Source organism: Oryctolagus cuniculus, chromosome 6 (genome assembly GCF_964237555.1).
Source record: "Oryctolagus cuniculus chromosome 6, mOryCun1.1, whole genome shotgun sequence".
NCBI classification, from domain to species: Eukaryota; Metazoa; Chordata; class Mammalia; order Lagomorpha; family Leporidae; genus Oryctolagus; species Oryctolagus cuniculus.
In genome coordinates, this window is record NC_091437.1 from 155846347 (window position 1) to 155863456 (window position 17110).

Here is a 17110-nt window from a genome sequence, read left to right on the forward strand (position 1 = left end):
CTCTCTCTGCTTCTTTGTGTAACTCTGACTTTCAAATAAATAAATAAATCTTAAAAAAAAAAAAAAAAGGAACAAACCCATCCTGTGAGTGATAGCTAATCACATTTTCCTTGCCTTCAATGAATGGCTCTATCAAAATTATGAATTTTTACACACAGAGACAGAGAGAGGTCTTCCATCCGATGGTTCACTCCCCAGTTGGCCGCAATGGCTGGAGCTGCGCTGATCTGAAGCCAGGAGCCAGGAGCTACTTCCGGGTCTCCCATGCAGGTGCAGGGGCCCAAGGACTTGGGCCATCTTCTACTGCTTTCCCAGGCCAAAGCAGAGAGCTAGATTGGAATTGGAGCAGCCAGGTCTCAAACTGGCGCCCATATGGGATGCTGGCGCTTAACCCAGTGCACCACAGCACCGCCCCCCCTAAAAATATTTAGTAAAATAAACATATATAAGCACACAGGCTTACCACATAGAGTCCACAGTGTCACCTTGAGGAGGCAACACTGTCTTCATGTAACTGACAAGAAAACATTGCCATCTGCTGCCTCCTTCGCCTGCACAGTTCTGTCCCATTTGCTTAGTCTATAACTTCACATTTTGATACTCATTTTTCTCTTGATCCTCACTGATTTTTCAGAATTCAAAGAGTCCATCTAAATCAGGGATGGGGAACTTCTGGCCCACAGGCCACATAAGGCCCATGAAATCATCTGGTCTGTCCCTACCAAGGCAACTGCAGGCATGACTCGAAATTCAACAAATCTTTACGTTGCTAATTTTGCATGGTCCATGTGATTTATAAATATCCAAATGGCTCTGTAGACAGAAACAAGATTCCCCACCCCTGATCTAGATGGTTACTATCATATTCACCATCAGGTAGTTAACATATTTCAAGGCTACTCTTGCAGAAAAGGAATATTCTTAGATATTATGCTTGTGATGCCAACCGCTGCCAGGAAGCCAAATGAAAGCTTTCTCGACTTGTTAGAATCCAAAAGCAAGAAGTTTTAATTCTCAGTAAAATTAAGTGGTGCTTTAGATAAAGTCAAGTAAATTATTAAACTATTCTGTACAAGCAATTCTCTTAAATAGGAAGTGACAGTCAATTTTAGCAAAGGACTTGACTTGGACCAAAGGGGTACACTTGGTTAATGCTGGCTCAGTTTAAGACACAGTTTATAAAGTATTTTCTTGTCTTAATACTGAAGTATGACTCTCCATCAAGTGTGTCAACCACTGCCTTAATGCTGCTTAATATTTCTATTTAAGGAAAATAGTCTCTGGTAGCCTGAGAGAATAGGTTCATAAACATCTACTACCTATTTATGGCTCAGTTCAAGGGTTCCTCTTCCTCAAAGCCGTCCTTGATATCCGCCTTCCCCCTTCCTGGGTGAATTACTGAGTGAACGAATGAATGAACCTGCCTCTGGTGACCTCACCTGGGAAGTGGTAGAGCAGAAGCTCGAACTCAGTTATATCTGACTTCAAAGTTGTGCTACTTCTGCTCATTCTTTTAACTTTCAATTTTTTTAATTGCTTCACATAGCTGGGGCAGTAACTCAGTAAAAAGCCCATTCAATGTTAATGGAAGATATAGTAAGACGCTAGTACACGAATGAATCGGTAGGCTATTTCATGTTTAAACTTAAGGGTATCAAAGGCACCAGAGGGGACAAAATAAAAAGGCAAGGTGTAAAAAAGGAGCCACCCTAAAAAGAATTAGAATTAAAGCCCTGGCCTGAGGCATTGGCATCCCATATGGGCTCCAGTTTGAGTCCCAGCCACTCCACTTCCAACCCAGCTCTCTGCTATGGCCTGGGAAAGCAGCAGAGGATGGCCCAAGCGCTTGGGCTCCTGCACCTGCATGGGAGGCCTGGAAGAAGCTCCTGGCTCCTGGTTTTGGATCAGCATAGCTCCAGCCTTTGTAGCCATCTGGGGAGTGAACCAGCAGATGGAAGACCTCTGTGTGTGTGTGTGTGTGTGTGTGTGTGTCTATTTTGGTAACTGTCTCTTTCAAATAAATAAAATACATCTTTGAAAAACATTAGAAATTATATATTGAAATATAGTTAGAAATAAATGCTAAAAGGGCAAAACTGAACTGCAATAAAGTTGAACAAAGAGACAGTAAATGAAATGGATCACTCAATCCAGCAAAACATCTAGATCACATTTCTCAAAGTGGTTTCACGGAAAGTTAATGTTTCTTATACAACAGGAAAGTCTGTGTTGAAATAAGTTAGAAAGCATTGAATTGGTCAGGCATCTTTATTACAGGATGTCTCCAATAATTTAACAGACCCATGTGTACTGTAAAACCCCCTGGGAAATATGCAGTGCTTCTCAACCCAAAACTCTTATCAAAGAGCAAGGCATGGGATTACAGTTTCAGTCTCACACTTCGATACCCTTGTTCCCAGGCAGGAAAGAACCAGACCCATAGGACATGACAACTGTTGTGCAGGGTGTTCACAGATGAAAGAACCGAAGTGGCTTGTACAATCTATGTTCCTGGCACTGGCTGACGTCAGAGCAGAAGTAGGCGCCCCAGCTGGGCTGCAGGACTTCCCAACCGTCTGGGTCTGGAAGGGGTCACTTGGCCTTAAGGGCCCCAGCACGTGGAGGTGAGCAGAGACTCAGAGGCAACGTGATACTGAAGAATGTCAAAACGATTCAAGACCTAATATTTTGTATGAAACAGCTAGGCAGAATGGGACAATCTGGATGAAAAATGGTAAATCAAAGACGAGTGGAAGGGGTCAAAGGAGTGGGGGAGGGTTTCCCAGATTCTCTGAGTCAAGGAAAGAGCCTGCAACTGCTTTTCACAACCACCTCCAGATCTGGGCCTAGGGTTCCGTAGGCTTCTGGGAGGAAGAGCACGTGGACAGAGGGCTGTGAATGATGATCTTACAACAGTGTTTGTCTTATGCCTGTAAAACCTTTGCCATTGTTTTATTTGCTGCTCTTTTAATTTAAGCTAACTTAAAAGTAAATTCATAGTATGTCCATAGAAAAATGTCTCTACCTCTCAGGAGGCGTATGTGTTGGTTCTGGTAGCTACTTAACACTCTGTGATCTAGTTCCCTCAGCTGTTAACTAAGGACATGATGGTTATTACCCAGTAGGACTGATGTGAGAAGTAAAGGAGGCCATATATGGATGAGGGAGGAACAGTAATTCTCCCCAAACACTACAATTCCTCTCATAGGTGGAGCCACAACACAGTTCAAACCAATGAACTAAAACCTCTGGGGAAGCTGTGAGAAGTCTTCATGTGACTGTCTGGTCTCTCTCTTGCCCTGCTATGGAAAACCCCACTGAGAAGGAGAAGCCTCCATCTGCTCTGCTTAAGTGTCTGAGCCACTGTTAACAGAAAGAGATGAGGAAGTGAGGAGTTACATGGGCTAACGGGCAGTTAGGTTAGTTAACGGCACTTAGCGTTACCAACGCTAGACAGGATTGTAATCCCCACCTTCTGATTAGCTGTTGTTCTGCTCCTCTCCTGATTGGTTAAATATAGGTTTGGTTTTCAGAAAGGGGCCAATCAGACAGATATTTCATGTTTACAAAGTGCAGACACTGGCAAGCTTCTTTGGCAACTCCTCCCTTGGAGCTCCTCTCCTGACTGCTGCTGCAGGAAGTTCCTCACTTTCAATAAATCTTGCCTTGCTCACCATCCCCGTCTGTGTGGAAATTCTTCTTCTAGGTGAGACAAGAACTGAGGTTGCTGTCATTACTATGTGGAACAGATCTTCTCCCTAATACAAAGAGGAAATAAACCTCGACCATGTAAAGCCACAGAGATTTGAGCATTAATATTTTACTGAAGCACATTCTTGTCTATCCTAACCAGTACAGCATGGAGGTGCCTAAGACAGTGTCTTGAATATATTTAGCACAATATAAACGTAAGCTATTGGGGCTGGCATCGTGGTATAGTAAAGCTGCTGCCTGTGACACTGGCATCCCATATGAGTGCTAGTTCATGTCCTGGCTGCTCCACTTCTGATCCAGCTTCCTGCCTGGGAAGGCAGTGGAAGACAGCCCAAGTGCCTTGGGCCCTTGCTATCCACATGTGAGACCTGGAAGAAGCTCCTGGCTCCTGGTTTCAGCCTGGCCTAGTGCTGGCTGTTGCAGCAACCCAGGGAATGAACCAGGTGGAAGATCTCTGTCTCTTGCCTCTTTCTGTAAATCTTGATTTTCAAATAAATAAATATTTTTTAAAATGCAAACTATTATTACACATATAAGCAATAGTAACCATAAGAATAAAAATAATGGGACAAGCATTTGGTCTACCCATTAAGAGGCTGGTTAAGATGCCTGTGTAGCATATCAAGAGTGTCTGGGTTTCAGTTCTGAACTCTAGCTCCTGAGTCTAACCTCTTGCTGGAGCAGACCCTGTAGGCAGCAGTGATGGCTCCAATAATTGGACTCTGCCATTAAGAGCTACCTGGATTGAGTTTCCAGGTCCCAGCTTCAGGCTGGATTAGCCCCAGCTGTTGGCAGACATTTGGGGAGCAGGCCAGTGGATGGGAGCACTCTTGTCTCTCCCTCTCATATAAAAAACATTTTAAAAATAAAATAATGAACTTTACCTTCCTGAAAGCTCTATGAGCAAGACCAGCTGTTCTTTTTTTTGCAGAAGAGGTATGGATAAACATATGTCAAGAATGCCATAAAGTATTCCAGTGCCAACCACTCTCGTTGATAGTCAGTTTCCTTTCATGGTTAATGAAACTGCATCCCCCCCAAAAAATGGTTTCTCTCTTTCTCTTCCCACCACCCCCAAAGTTTTTAAGTTTTAAAAAATTATTTCTGTCTATTTGGAAGGCAGAGGGAGGGAGAGAGAGAGAGAGAGAGAGAGACAGACAGACAGATATTTGCTGTTATTCTTTCCAAATGCCTGCAATAGCTAGGGCTGAGACTGGGACAGGCCAAAGCCAGGAGTCCCAAACTTGATCTGGGTTGCCCACATGGGTGGCAGGAACTCAATTCCTTGAGCCATTCCTGCTTTACCCCCCAGGGTTTCCATTAACAGGAAGTGGGAACTGGAAGCAGAGTCTGGACTCAAACCTAGGTACTCAGACATGAGACGTAAGCTTCCCGTGAACATGTACCCTAGGAGGCAGTGCATAATGGCTCAGGTAACTGGGTGCCTGTCACCCACGTGGGAGACTCAGACTGTGATCCAAGCACTCTCAGACATGAGACGTAAGCTTCCCGTGAACATGTACCCTAGGAGGCAGTGCATAATGGCTCAGGTAACTGGGTGCCTGTCACCCACGTGGGAGACTCAGACTGTGATCCAAGCACTCTGGCTTCAGCCTGGCCCAGTCCTAGATGTTGTAGACATCTGGGAAGTGAACCACTGGATGGAAGATCTCTTTGTATGTCTGTCTCTATCTCTCTGCTTCTTGAATAAAAAATGAGAAAAAAAAAAGCCTGCTAAAATATATGTATAATACAATCTACATAATAAATATACATGTTAGTCATCACTATTTGTATATAAACCTATTAAATTATATCCAACAATATACTCTTAACAGAAGTTAGGATATTAATAGAAGTTAAGATTATATAATGATCTTTGTTTTCTTCTTTAAATTCTCCATATTTCTGAAATCTTTCTAGTAAACATATATGACTTTCATAACAGAAGGAAAAAGAAACACTTCTTCTCTTATTCCCTCACCCACATGAACAGACTTCATGTCACAAAATATCCCATAACATTAATTTGTAATGGAGTCTAGCAGGACACGAAGGGACATCTGGTAGACCAAGCGCTAAAGCTGTCTAATTACAGATTATCATTTTGTGAAATGAGGTCTTCAAAAATGCATTATCCAGTTCAGGGCATCTAGGAGCTATCAATTTACCACTGAGCATGTCCATGCTCTCTACACTTTTCAATTATTTCAAAGAAAAACTTGGGAAAGAATCTAATACAAATTTAGGTTCAACTTGTACATTTCTAGCTATTCTCATCTGAGAGAGAAGAAAAGAAAAAATGTAACAAGAAAGCATTCTTAACTCAAACCACAATCCCTGCAGTCGGAGATTGCAAACAGGAAATGCTATGTAGCTGGAGAAAGCTTTGCTTTGCTTCAGCAGCTCTGAAGCAATAACTGCCCTCCAACTGTTAAATGACACACAAGCTCTCATGCGCACTCAGAACTGTCCAAACGCTGAGCAAAGGGAAAGATCCAGATGCAGGCAAAGTCTGGGCTCAACTAGAATCCAGGCACCTCTCTCTATTTTTAAAGGGGTTTTACATATATTTTCACAAACTGTTGCTACATTGGGACTCTTAGAGGGTATGGCATTTAAGTGGTTTTCCTCTGCCTGGTGAGGATCTCTTTCAATCCACCAGTTCTTTTCCTTTCCCATTTTGTGGTTTGGGAATTAAATGGATGCAACTCTGTTGACTCTTAACTCCTTCATCAGGATCACAGGCATGATGGCCTGACACTGGCAGTAGAGCAGACCCAGCCAAGCACTGTTCAAGCAAACAATGCTTTTATTGCTTTCAAGAGTAACAAAAGAAAAAGACAATATAATTTTAGCACTACATATTCAATCAAATGAACAATAAAAGCAATTAGAAACCGTTAGAGTAGGAGAGCATTCTGCTTTGGTTGGTTTCTTTTTACAAGGAAGCTGTCTTGTAAATGAAAGGATTTATTGATACAAGAACTGTTAAGGGGGCAATCAGAGAAGGAATGGAACATGTACAGGCATAGAAGCATGAAACATGGTAAGTTCCAAGGGTGACAGCTGCTATGTCTCGAGCTAGCTTTGATTAGGAAGGCATATTTACCAGAGGAAGGATGAATCTAGAAAGACTGGAAAGTCATCCAAGAAGCATTTCTAATAATTTTTAAAATTAATATCCAATAAGCATTTACTATGAACCAAACACTAAGACCCGTACCTCATGCAAATAGTTTCTTTTTTTTTTTTTTTTGACAGGCAGAGTTAGACACACACAGAGAGAGAGAGAGAGAGAGAGAGAGAGAGAGAGAGAGAAAGGTCTTCCTTTTCCGTTGGTTCACTCCCCAAACGGCCGCCACGGCAGGCGCACTGCGCTGATCCGAAGCCAGGAGCCAGGTGCTTCCTCCTGGTCTCCCATGTGGGTGCAGGGCCCAAGCACTTGGGCCATCCTCCACTGCACTCCAGGGCCACAGCAGAGAGCTGGACTGGAAGAGGAGCAACTGGGACAGAACTGGCACCCCGATTGGGACTAGAACCTGGGGTGCCAGCCTGCAAATCATTTCTAAAAATGCTACTACAACACGAGCTCCAAGAGGCCAAGGCCCTTGTGTGTGTTCGCATTGCTGTCTCCCTCCTGCCTAGCCACAGTGCTTGTGGCAGGACCTCGGTAATGAATCATGAACGGGCACCGTGAGGAGCTATCATTAATATCATTTCACAGAACTGAAGGATCCAAGACTGGGAGGACTCAGTAAGCTGCCAAAGCCACACAAGAAAGAAGTTGCTGAGCTGTGATTTTTACCCAGGTCTTCTTAAAATTCAAAGCCCACGCCACCAACATATTGAAATAATAAAATAGATCTCCCCACATTTTTCTGGTTTCTCACCACTAAGAGGCAGCATTCTCTAGACATAATAAGACCAGATGGCTAGATTCATTTCCAGGATTAAACAGATAAATCACTCAATGTTTTGGTACAGTAACCACATAGAGGACTTTAATTAGAGAAAGAAATTCACCTGAAAGACTGGTTTAGAAAACCTGTAGAAGTGCAAAAACACACCAATTGTCTAAAGGACTATCAGAAAATAGAGTTCAAGTATTGCTCTGGACACTTGTTTTACAATGATATGTTTATGGATATATGTATTATTAAATGGCCAGAATTGGACGGCTTATATTTTAGACTCATACAAAGTTGCAAAATCAGTATAGAGAGGTGCCTTATAGCCACTGGCCAACTCCCCCCAAGAAAAGCAGCTTACCTTAGCATGATCAAAACCAAGAAAATAATACTAACACAAGTAGCTAAACAACAGACCTCAGGTTTTGCATGTGCTTTTTTATATGCCTTTATATACACAGTTCTATGACCTTTAATCACACACATAGATCAGTACTGCCATCACCATAATCAAGATAGAAAAGTGTTTCATCAGCACAGAGGAACTCCTCTGGGTCATCCCTCTATAGTCAAATGCTGGACCCTTAGCACTGATCCGCTCTCCAACTCTGCCACTTTGGATGGCTTTGACTTTAATAAAAAAACCAAACACACAAATGGCAAGGTTATCTTATTAAAAAGGCACTCTATTATGAAATTTCCTTTCACTTTAAGGCAGAGAAAGCCAATAGGGGATATAAAAAACATGAGAGTAGGAGACAAAAAAACTTTCTTATATGTATTTGCCATTCCTACTCCTGTCCCAGTAACTGAATTTCCATCAAGCACCTGTCTGCACTGGCTCTCACAACAAACAGGACAAGGCTGCAAGGTAGATGAAGCCTGAATTGTCAAGGATGAGAAATCTGACTGGCACCGCGGCTCACTAGGCTAATCCTCCGCCTGCAGCGCCAGCACCCAGGGTTCTAGTCCCAGTTGGGGTGCTGGATTCTGTCCTGGTTGCTCCTCTTCCAGTCCAGCTCTCTGCTGTGGCCCGAGAAGGCAGTGGAGGGAGGATGGCCCAAGTGCTTGGGCCCCCGCACCCACATGGGAGACAGACCAGGAGGAAGCACCTGGCTCCTGGCTTCAAATCAGCGCAGCGTACCGGCCATGGCAGCCATTTGGGGGGTGACCCAACAGAAGGAAGACCTTTCTCTCTTTCTCTCTCACTAACTCTGCCTGTCAAAAAAAAAAAAAAAAAAAAAAGATGAGGAATCTATCACAGAGGACTCCTGGGAGAGTCACACTATCTTGAGTTGCTGCCGCTGCCTTTTTTTTTTTTTTTTTTTTAAAGTTATTTGAAAGGCAGAGTTACAGAGACAGAGACAAAGGGTGAGACAGAAAGAGAGTCCTTCGAACCACTGGTTCCCTCCCCAAGGAGGGAACCAAGTTCCCTCGGCCAAGGCTGGGCCTGGTTAAAGTCAGGAGTTTCATCCAGGCCTTGGGCCATCCTCCACTGCTTTCTCAGGCACATTAGCAGGGAGCTGGATCAGAAGTGGAGCAGCTAGGACTCAAACTGGCACCCTTATGGAATGGTAGCCTCGCAGGTAGTAGCTTAACTCATTATGCTACAATACCAGCCCCTATCTTGAGGTGCTAAATGTGTTGCCTGTCCCAACTTGGGTAAGTGTATATACGCTGGTGCCAATATCATGTGAAATCTAGCAATACAAAGGTGCTCAGGACAGATGGTTTCCTCTATTTGTGAATAAATGGCACAAAGAAGATGACTGTAAAGATAAACCCTGGGGTCAGCACTGTGGAGCAGAGGGTAAAGACATATATATATATATATACACACACACATATACATATATATATATATATTTTTTAAAATAAACCCCAAGGTCAATGATGACATCTCTGGTTAGGGGGAATATAAAGAATATACAATTTTCTCTCTGTATTTCATGTGTTCTTTTGTAATAAGAAAAATATACAAAGTCCCCCATAGTGGTTACTAATATCAGAGTAGTATTAATATTGCCAATTAATACTATAACAGCTATGTGGATCAAGGACTTTACAGGTTACAAAGTTTTTCACATGAGCAGAATGAATTGATCCTCATGTAACCAGTTGGGCAGGTAGTGGGGAACTTTCCTCTACCTGGACAGAGGAAATTTAAGTTGGGCAACATTAACCCACTCAGTGGCAGGGTTGGAATTACAACAAAATTTTTTGATTTCTGACACTTATGGTTCTCAAAGCATGGTTCATAAGTCCCTAGAGGTCAAAAAGGTCAAAAACATTTTCATAATCATGCTGAGAAGTTTTGCAACTTTGTCATTATGTTGACATTACACTGACAGTGCAAAAGTAACAGGTAAACTGTGTTTGCCTCATGCTGGAATCAAAGCACTATCACAAACTGTAGTCACTGTATCCTCTATGGTCATGCTTGTTACAATAAATAAATAAATAAACACCTATTTTCATTCAAGAATGCCCAACATGACACAAATTTTTTTTATCATACTTCAAAAAACCCTTGAATATACTTTTTAATATTCCATTTAATGAAATAGGAAGCATACATAAATTATTTTTAATGCATACTAAAATGGTTATCTTGAGAAAAAGTACTAACGAATTTTTGAGTTGTGAGCTGAATTAACTGGTTTTGTTTGCTTTTAAAAGTGCAATATTATTATTTTTATTGAAAGAAATGACTGGCAAACTGTGGTTATTCAGACTTTGGGTTAAGTGTGCCAAACACTGCTCCAAAGGGAATGAAGTAAGCTTGTCACTTCACAGTGAACTGGCAATGTCTGTTGATAATGATACAGCAGAGACATCAGAGAAAGTCAAAATTTTGGAAAACTTGTATTTGTTACCATGGGCTCAAAGTTTCCAAATTAGCTAATTTATATGGTTTCAGATTGACATGGTGTTCAGGAAACTACCACTTGTCAAGTTTTGATGTATTATCAGAGAAAAATGTCCATAATGATCTGAAATGACTTAAAATACTTCTCCCAACATAGACCTGTGTAGGGCTCTATTTTTCATCTACCATAACCAAACTAGCACATGCAACAAAATGAATATAGAAGCAGATATGAGAATCCAGTACTTCCTATAAACCAGCTTAAAAGGGATTTGCAAAAAACATAAAACGATGGCATCTCTTCTTTATTTCTGTGGGGAGTGGACTCAGAAGAATAACTATTTTTTCATTAGAAACAGGTTATTTAGGGCACTATGAAAATGAGTTTATTTTAAAATAAATGTTTTTAAAATTTCTTGCTTTCTATTCTAGGACAGTAAATACAGACAGAAATAGTTCACATAAATGGAAAATCCTTCAAGTGTCCTCAATCACTTTTAAGACTATGGTGGTTAAGACCTGAAGTTTCAGAACTACCACCTAATGTTTTTTCTCATTCTTGCCAACATGCTAGAACTCATTTATGAAGGAAATCAAAAGACAAAAACAGACTAAAAACATAAAAAATACTGTGCAAGGTAAACACACAGTAGCACGATGAGCTGACAGCATACTACTGCTAATGTGCAGCCCTCAACCATGATGGCAGTAGGCTTTTACCCCATAGTCCATCAAAGCAACATCGCTGCTTTGTGATTTGTGGGGCAGCACTGCCGAGACTCTGTGTGATGTGCAGCAAGAGAACCTTAAGCTCAACCTCTCTAACTCTACTGCTTCAGAGACACACTGTATTTCAGAAATTTGGTGACCTTAATTGTAAATGGGATGGCTACTGGTGTTTGTCTTTACACTGGCACTGACCATAAAGATCAAATGAGAAGATGTGAATAATAAAGAAAATTTGTATTTGTTACACAAAGTCCATGGGTCAGCTTAGTGACTTTTCTGATCTTAATGAGGCACCTGAGAGTCTTCACATAACATCTCATTTTGCTACCAAACCTTTGACCAATCACTCAAAGTCCAGAAAATCACCCAAACATCTAAATAGTGGCTAAGAAAGTAACTTAACGTGCTGGTGTTTTTAAGAACCACCCTTTCAGAAGCTCTTAAATACAATATGCCTGTGATACCAATTACTTAGAACTAACGCAAATGGTAACTTTTTCCCCATCTAGGGTCACAGTCAAAGCAGAAAGCTAGCATGACACCTGGCACCCAACTCTAACATTAGCTTTTCCTCCACAGAATAAGTAATGTTTTAATACAAACTAGTAATAGATCCTTTATAAGCAGAATCTTAATTAGAAAATAACATTTTTTCAGTACTTAGCAGAGACCTCAGAAAGTAACAGACTTAGGGTACAGCTGAAATAATACAATTTAGAAAGTCTAAGAAGCACCCAAGTACATTTTTTCCCCTTACTCTACATTTTGACTGTTAGCAATTATTGCTTAATGTTTCTAGCATTCCCCAGTTTAAAATCATAAGGTATTTGGGAATCTTCTGAGAAACACTGGTTCCCATGGAGGTGTTCCAGAGCTCCAGCTGAGTGGGTGCTGCTTCCCCAGGCTTCTCAGCTAGGAACTGCAGGTGCTGCCAGCAGAGCCAGAAACCACTCTCTCCCTAGGGCACTTGGACTGCTCCCAAGCCCTGGGCTCAAGGTGTGGCCCCGTCAATCTGCCTCCTTCCTTGGTAAAACATAAAAAGGGAAACAGCAAAGTGTCAGCTGTCATCAGGCTGTATAAACTCCTGGGGCTGGCTTTCCATTCTATCAGATTACATCCCCTTAGTTAGCAAATCAGAATACAAACTGCTTCTCTGACTGGCTTCCTCATCAGGAACTCCACTGACACCTTGAAAGGGAAGACGTTTTTACTTTATTTGCAAAATGAATTGATCTTCCAGCAATTTCTTTTATTTTTCTTGGGATTACACTCCTTGGTAAGAGGCCTGTAGCTTGGGGTAGGTTTGGTGAACTACCTACATCAGCACTTGTTCTGGGCCAGAAAGCAGGACAAGGAGTGTATGACGACACAGGCCATATACAGTAGAGCAATAGGGTGAATGGCCCTGGAGACAGAACGAGTGGGGTCAAGCCTACTTACTAACAGTGTGAATGAACATGTTATATAATCTCAGGTAGAATAACCAGAGAGGGTTGCTGTAACATGTTCAATGAGCTAATCAGTATAAAGCACTGACCACACTACCAGATTCATCAGAGATATTCAATAAATATAACTTGTTTTTTGTTTGGAGAAGAACAAACAGACGTGGAATGTTTGTTTGCCACTGACTTGTGTGCACTGCACATATACACAGTCGAGCAGTGTACCAAAGTGTAGAATGGATTAGTCTAGAAACTTTGGAGGTGTTCAATCTTGAATTAAACAACGTAAATTTGGTCTCCTGGAAACTGAAGGAGCAAGATATCCATATGAAAATGCCTGTCTCAGGGGAAACAGAACTTCCTCCCTGAGCAGGTCTTGTAGCAGTTATTACTAAAGTCTTATCTCACTTCCCATCTTCCCACCACTCCACCCTTTGGGCAACTCATCATCAAAAGGGTAGGTAACACCCAGAGGAAGCGGAAACAAGAGTCATCATTTGAATAAAGGATACTTAAGTAATCCAAGATTTACAGAAATAACATGGATTTCTTCAATCCAAAAGTGTAGGAACATTATTATGTTCAAAATCATCCTTTTACAATATTTTGAAAACCAGAAGTATCTCCATATTCCACATTTTTTTGTAGACCATATTTCCTGAGTAGGAATATTCAATGTCATAAATCACCAACTATAATTAAGTTGTTGGGTAGATACACACATAAACACAGACACAATATCTAGTGTGATAAAATGAAAGAATATTTGGGGGGCCAGCACTGTGGCACAGTGGGTTAAAGTCCTTGGCCTGCCCAAGCGCCGGCATCCCATATGGGTGCCAGTTCTAGTCCCAGCTGCTCCTCTTCCAATCCAGCTCTCTGCTATCGCCTGGGAAAGCAGTAGAAAATGGCCCAAGTCCTTGGCCCCTGCACCCACATGGGAAACCCAGAAGAAGCTCCTGGCTTCAGATCAGCTCAGCTCTGGCCATCGCAGCCATCTGGGGAGTGAACCAGCAGATGGAAGACCTCTCTCTTTGTCTCTACCTCTCTCTGTAACTAATTCAACCAAATAAAATCTTAAAAAAAAAAAAAAAAAGAATATTTGAACTATCAAATATTCAGATTAACAGGGTGTAGAAATTTTTCAAATAGTCATTTTTCAAATAGGTTGTCTTTAACTGAAAGCTAAGTGGTTATCAAATGGAATTTTTAAAAGTTATTGCTTAAGGAATGCATTTAATACATTAGATTCTCAGAGTCACAGCAAATTCATGATAATTACTGCAGCACAATTCTCATGTTATGTGATATTAATACAAGGAGAACAGATTCAATATAGTGAACAGATACAATTCTAATACAATGTGTATCAAATGGATTGTGACAAGACTTGCCAAGACCTCGGAAAGCTTTTTTTTTTTTAATTCTTGACAGGCAGAGTGGACAGTGAGAGAGAGAGGCAGAGAGAAAGGTCTTCCTTTGCCGTTGGTTCACCCTCCAATGGCCACCGCAGCCGGCGTGCTGCGGCCGGCGCACCTCACTGATCTGATGGCAAGAGCCAGGTACTTATCCTGGTCTCCCATGGGGTGCAGGGCCCCAGGACTTGGGCCATCCTCCACTGCACTCCCTGGCCACAGCACAGAGCTGACCTGGAAGAGGGGCAACCGGGACAGAATCCGGCGCCCCGACCAGGACTAGAACCCGGTGTGCCGGTGCTGCAAGGCGGAGGATTAGCCTATTGAGTTGCGGCGCCAGCCTAAAATGTTTCTTCATAAGATTGCCGTGCTCCAACTTGTGTGGAAATAGTTTCCTAATTTAGAAATGGGTGATTTGAACCCAAAGAAAGAACTGAATGGGTGAGTGAATGATGAACCGAATCTTCCTAAGCATGAGTGCCGTGAGGGAATGGGAGGGTGCTTCAACACAATAAAGTAAGGCCCAGACACCTCTGCCTGGCCGAGAACTCCCACCTCCACTCTCTGTGTCTGCCTCTGTGGGAGAGTACCTCCATGCCCTTGAATTGTAGGGATTCTTCCTGTCATCTACTTCTAAAATCAAAGGTTCTCCAAATCTCAAAACCTTCTTCTCGCTGGGGGTTAAAAAGATGTGGGGAGTTGAGGGAGGTACATGATTTGTAAATCAAGAATCTGTATGCATGACCATCATCATCCAAGTGAGACACAGTATTTGAAATACCAATTTTAATATCTGTTTGACACAGAAGCCATTAACACTCCTTAAACCAATCAAAAAAACAACAGTTGCTAAAGGTTATCTTTAAAAAAAAAAAATCAGGGGCCGGTACTGTGGCATAGTGGGTTAAGCCTCTGCCTGCGGTGCCAGCATATCATATGGGTGCCAGTTTGTATCTTGGCTGCTCCTCTTCCCAATCCAGCTCTCTGCTATGGCCTGGGAAATCAGTACAAGATGGCCCAAGTGCCTGGGTCCCTGACCCACATGGGAGACTTGGAAGAAGCTCCTGGCTCCTGGCTTTGGATCGGCTCAGTTCTGGCAGTTGCGGCCATTTGGGCCATTAAACCTTTCTGTCTCTCCCTCTCTCTCTCTGTAACTCTACCTCTCAAAAAAAAAAAAAAAAACAAAACAAAACAAAAAAAAAACAGTAGGGGAATGTAGAAGAAAGTTCAGGCTGGTGTCGTGGCTCAATAGGCTAATCCTCCGCCTATGGCGCCGGCACACCGGGTTCTAGTCCCGGTTGCCCCTCTTCCAGGCCAGCTCTGTGCTGTGGCCCCAGAGTGCAGTGGAGGATGGCCCAAGTCCTTGGGCCCTGTACCCGCATGGGAGACCAGGATAAGCACCTGGCTCCTGGCTTTGGATCAGTGCGGTGTGCCGGCCGCAGTGGCCATTGGAGTGTGAACCAACGGCAAAGGAAGATCTTTCTCTCTGTTTCACTCTCTGTCCACTCTGCCTGTCAAAAAAAAAGGAAGAAGAAGAAAATTCAAGTAAAGCAGTTTCTCTACCTTCAATAAATCTACTCTACTGTGCATTGCTTAAAGGCATAAATTCTAGGAATTTCACAGTGGGATTTTTAAAAATTATGACCTGGCATATCTGAGAATCAAAGCTTTTAATTTTTTTATTTTATTTTTTGCTCCCTGGACCAAGGGATGGAGGGAGGATTACTGAATTTTCTCTTTATATTACCTTCTACTTTGGTCAAAGTATAACTCTTTGTTAACCATGTATAAAAAGGCTTACCAGATTTTTCAGCAGTGTGGACAATTCCTTTGTCAGAGTTGAAAACTTGACAAAAGCGGTGCCAAGATCAGGGTTGTCGCGGCTTAAAAAATTACTCCCAAACTTATCAAGAATTTGGGCATAGTTTTCTTCATTTTGAACATGATCTAAAAGGAAAAGAAAAGGAGTGTGAGATATTGTTTGACAAGGAAGAAATCATTTTGAACACTGATCGCCAGCAAGTCACAAAAGGAAAGTCCAGAAAACCGGTATCACCTATTCATTGAATGGCACACCCTGGGAGTGCTGACCAGTACACTGAGTGTTCTAACTCACTCTGTAAAACGAGAACTCCTCTTTTTCTTTGATGGCACTTATGTCCCAATTAATCTATTGTCTCCCCACATCCTGAGGGGTCAAATTATCATCACATCGCCAAGTAATAATGACTATCCAAGAATAAGGAGAAAATTTTCCTTACTTGAGCTGTCAAAGGAAAATTCACGTGTTCTAGCACATTTCTTTCTCTGCAGCAAAACTCAGTGTCCTTTCAACGTGTGTAAGGCCCAGGTCTGAGAAAGGCACGTTTAGAATACTCCTCACGTGCCACCTTGTTGCAAAAAGTTCAGGCTTGGACCAGAAGAAAGTAGGTTTAAAGTCTGGTTTCACCCCACCTATAAGTCTAAAAGGCTTTTAACTTCCAGGCCTACACCATAGCTGGCACAGAGGAAGCAATCATTATATATCTGTGAACATGTTTCTCCTCGCCAAACTTCTGCTTTGTAATCCATTAAATAAGGCTAAACTCTACCTCACAGGGCTATGGCACTGGTGGTTGACGTAAAAGATACAGAAGTGTCCCAACAGAGAATGTGCCATGGATGGTAACTCTGACCTCCCCGAAACTCTTATCTTACTCAGCTTCCAGGCTGTCCCACACTCTGGATGGTCCTCTGACCTCATGAGTACTCCTCGCCATTGACTTTGCTGGTTCCTCATCTCCCTGACCTCATCGCTATTGCAGAACCCCAAGTCTCACTTCTTTCTTAGTCTTATGGCTTGAAATACTTTATCAGCAGACAACTCCCACACTGACTCCCGTGGCCCTGAATAGGACCCCACCCCTGAAACAGAGGCTTCTATATTCAACTGGCTATTCAGTATCTCCATTTGGATTCCCATTAATTATTTCCAATCTTCAACATGTCTAAAAGTCTCGGTTTTATGCCCCAATTCTGTTCCCCACT

The 17110-nt window shown here is 42.2% G+C and overlaps 1 protein-coding gene across 8 annotated transcripts in view; it reads right to left on the reverse strand.

The window, feature by feature from the left end:
• ASAP1 (ArfGAP with SH3 domain, ankyrin repeat and PH domain 1) overlaps positions 1-17110 on the reverse strand; it is a 381209-nt gene that overhangs the window by 126242 nt on the left and 237857 nt on the right. For all 8 annotated transcript variants that reach the window (XM_051844826.2, XM_051844821.2, XM_051844824.2 and 5 more), the window contains one exon: positions 15885-16030. In XM_051844826.2, coding sequence (XP_051700786.1) covers positions 15885-16030 — 146 coding nt within the window. The remainder of the gene's footprint in view (positions 1-15884; positions 16031-17110) is intronic.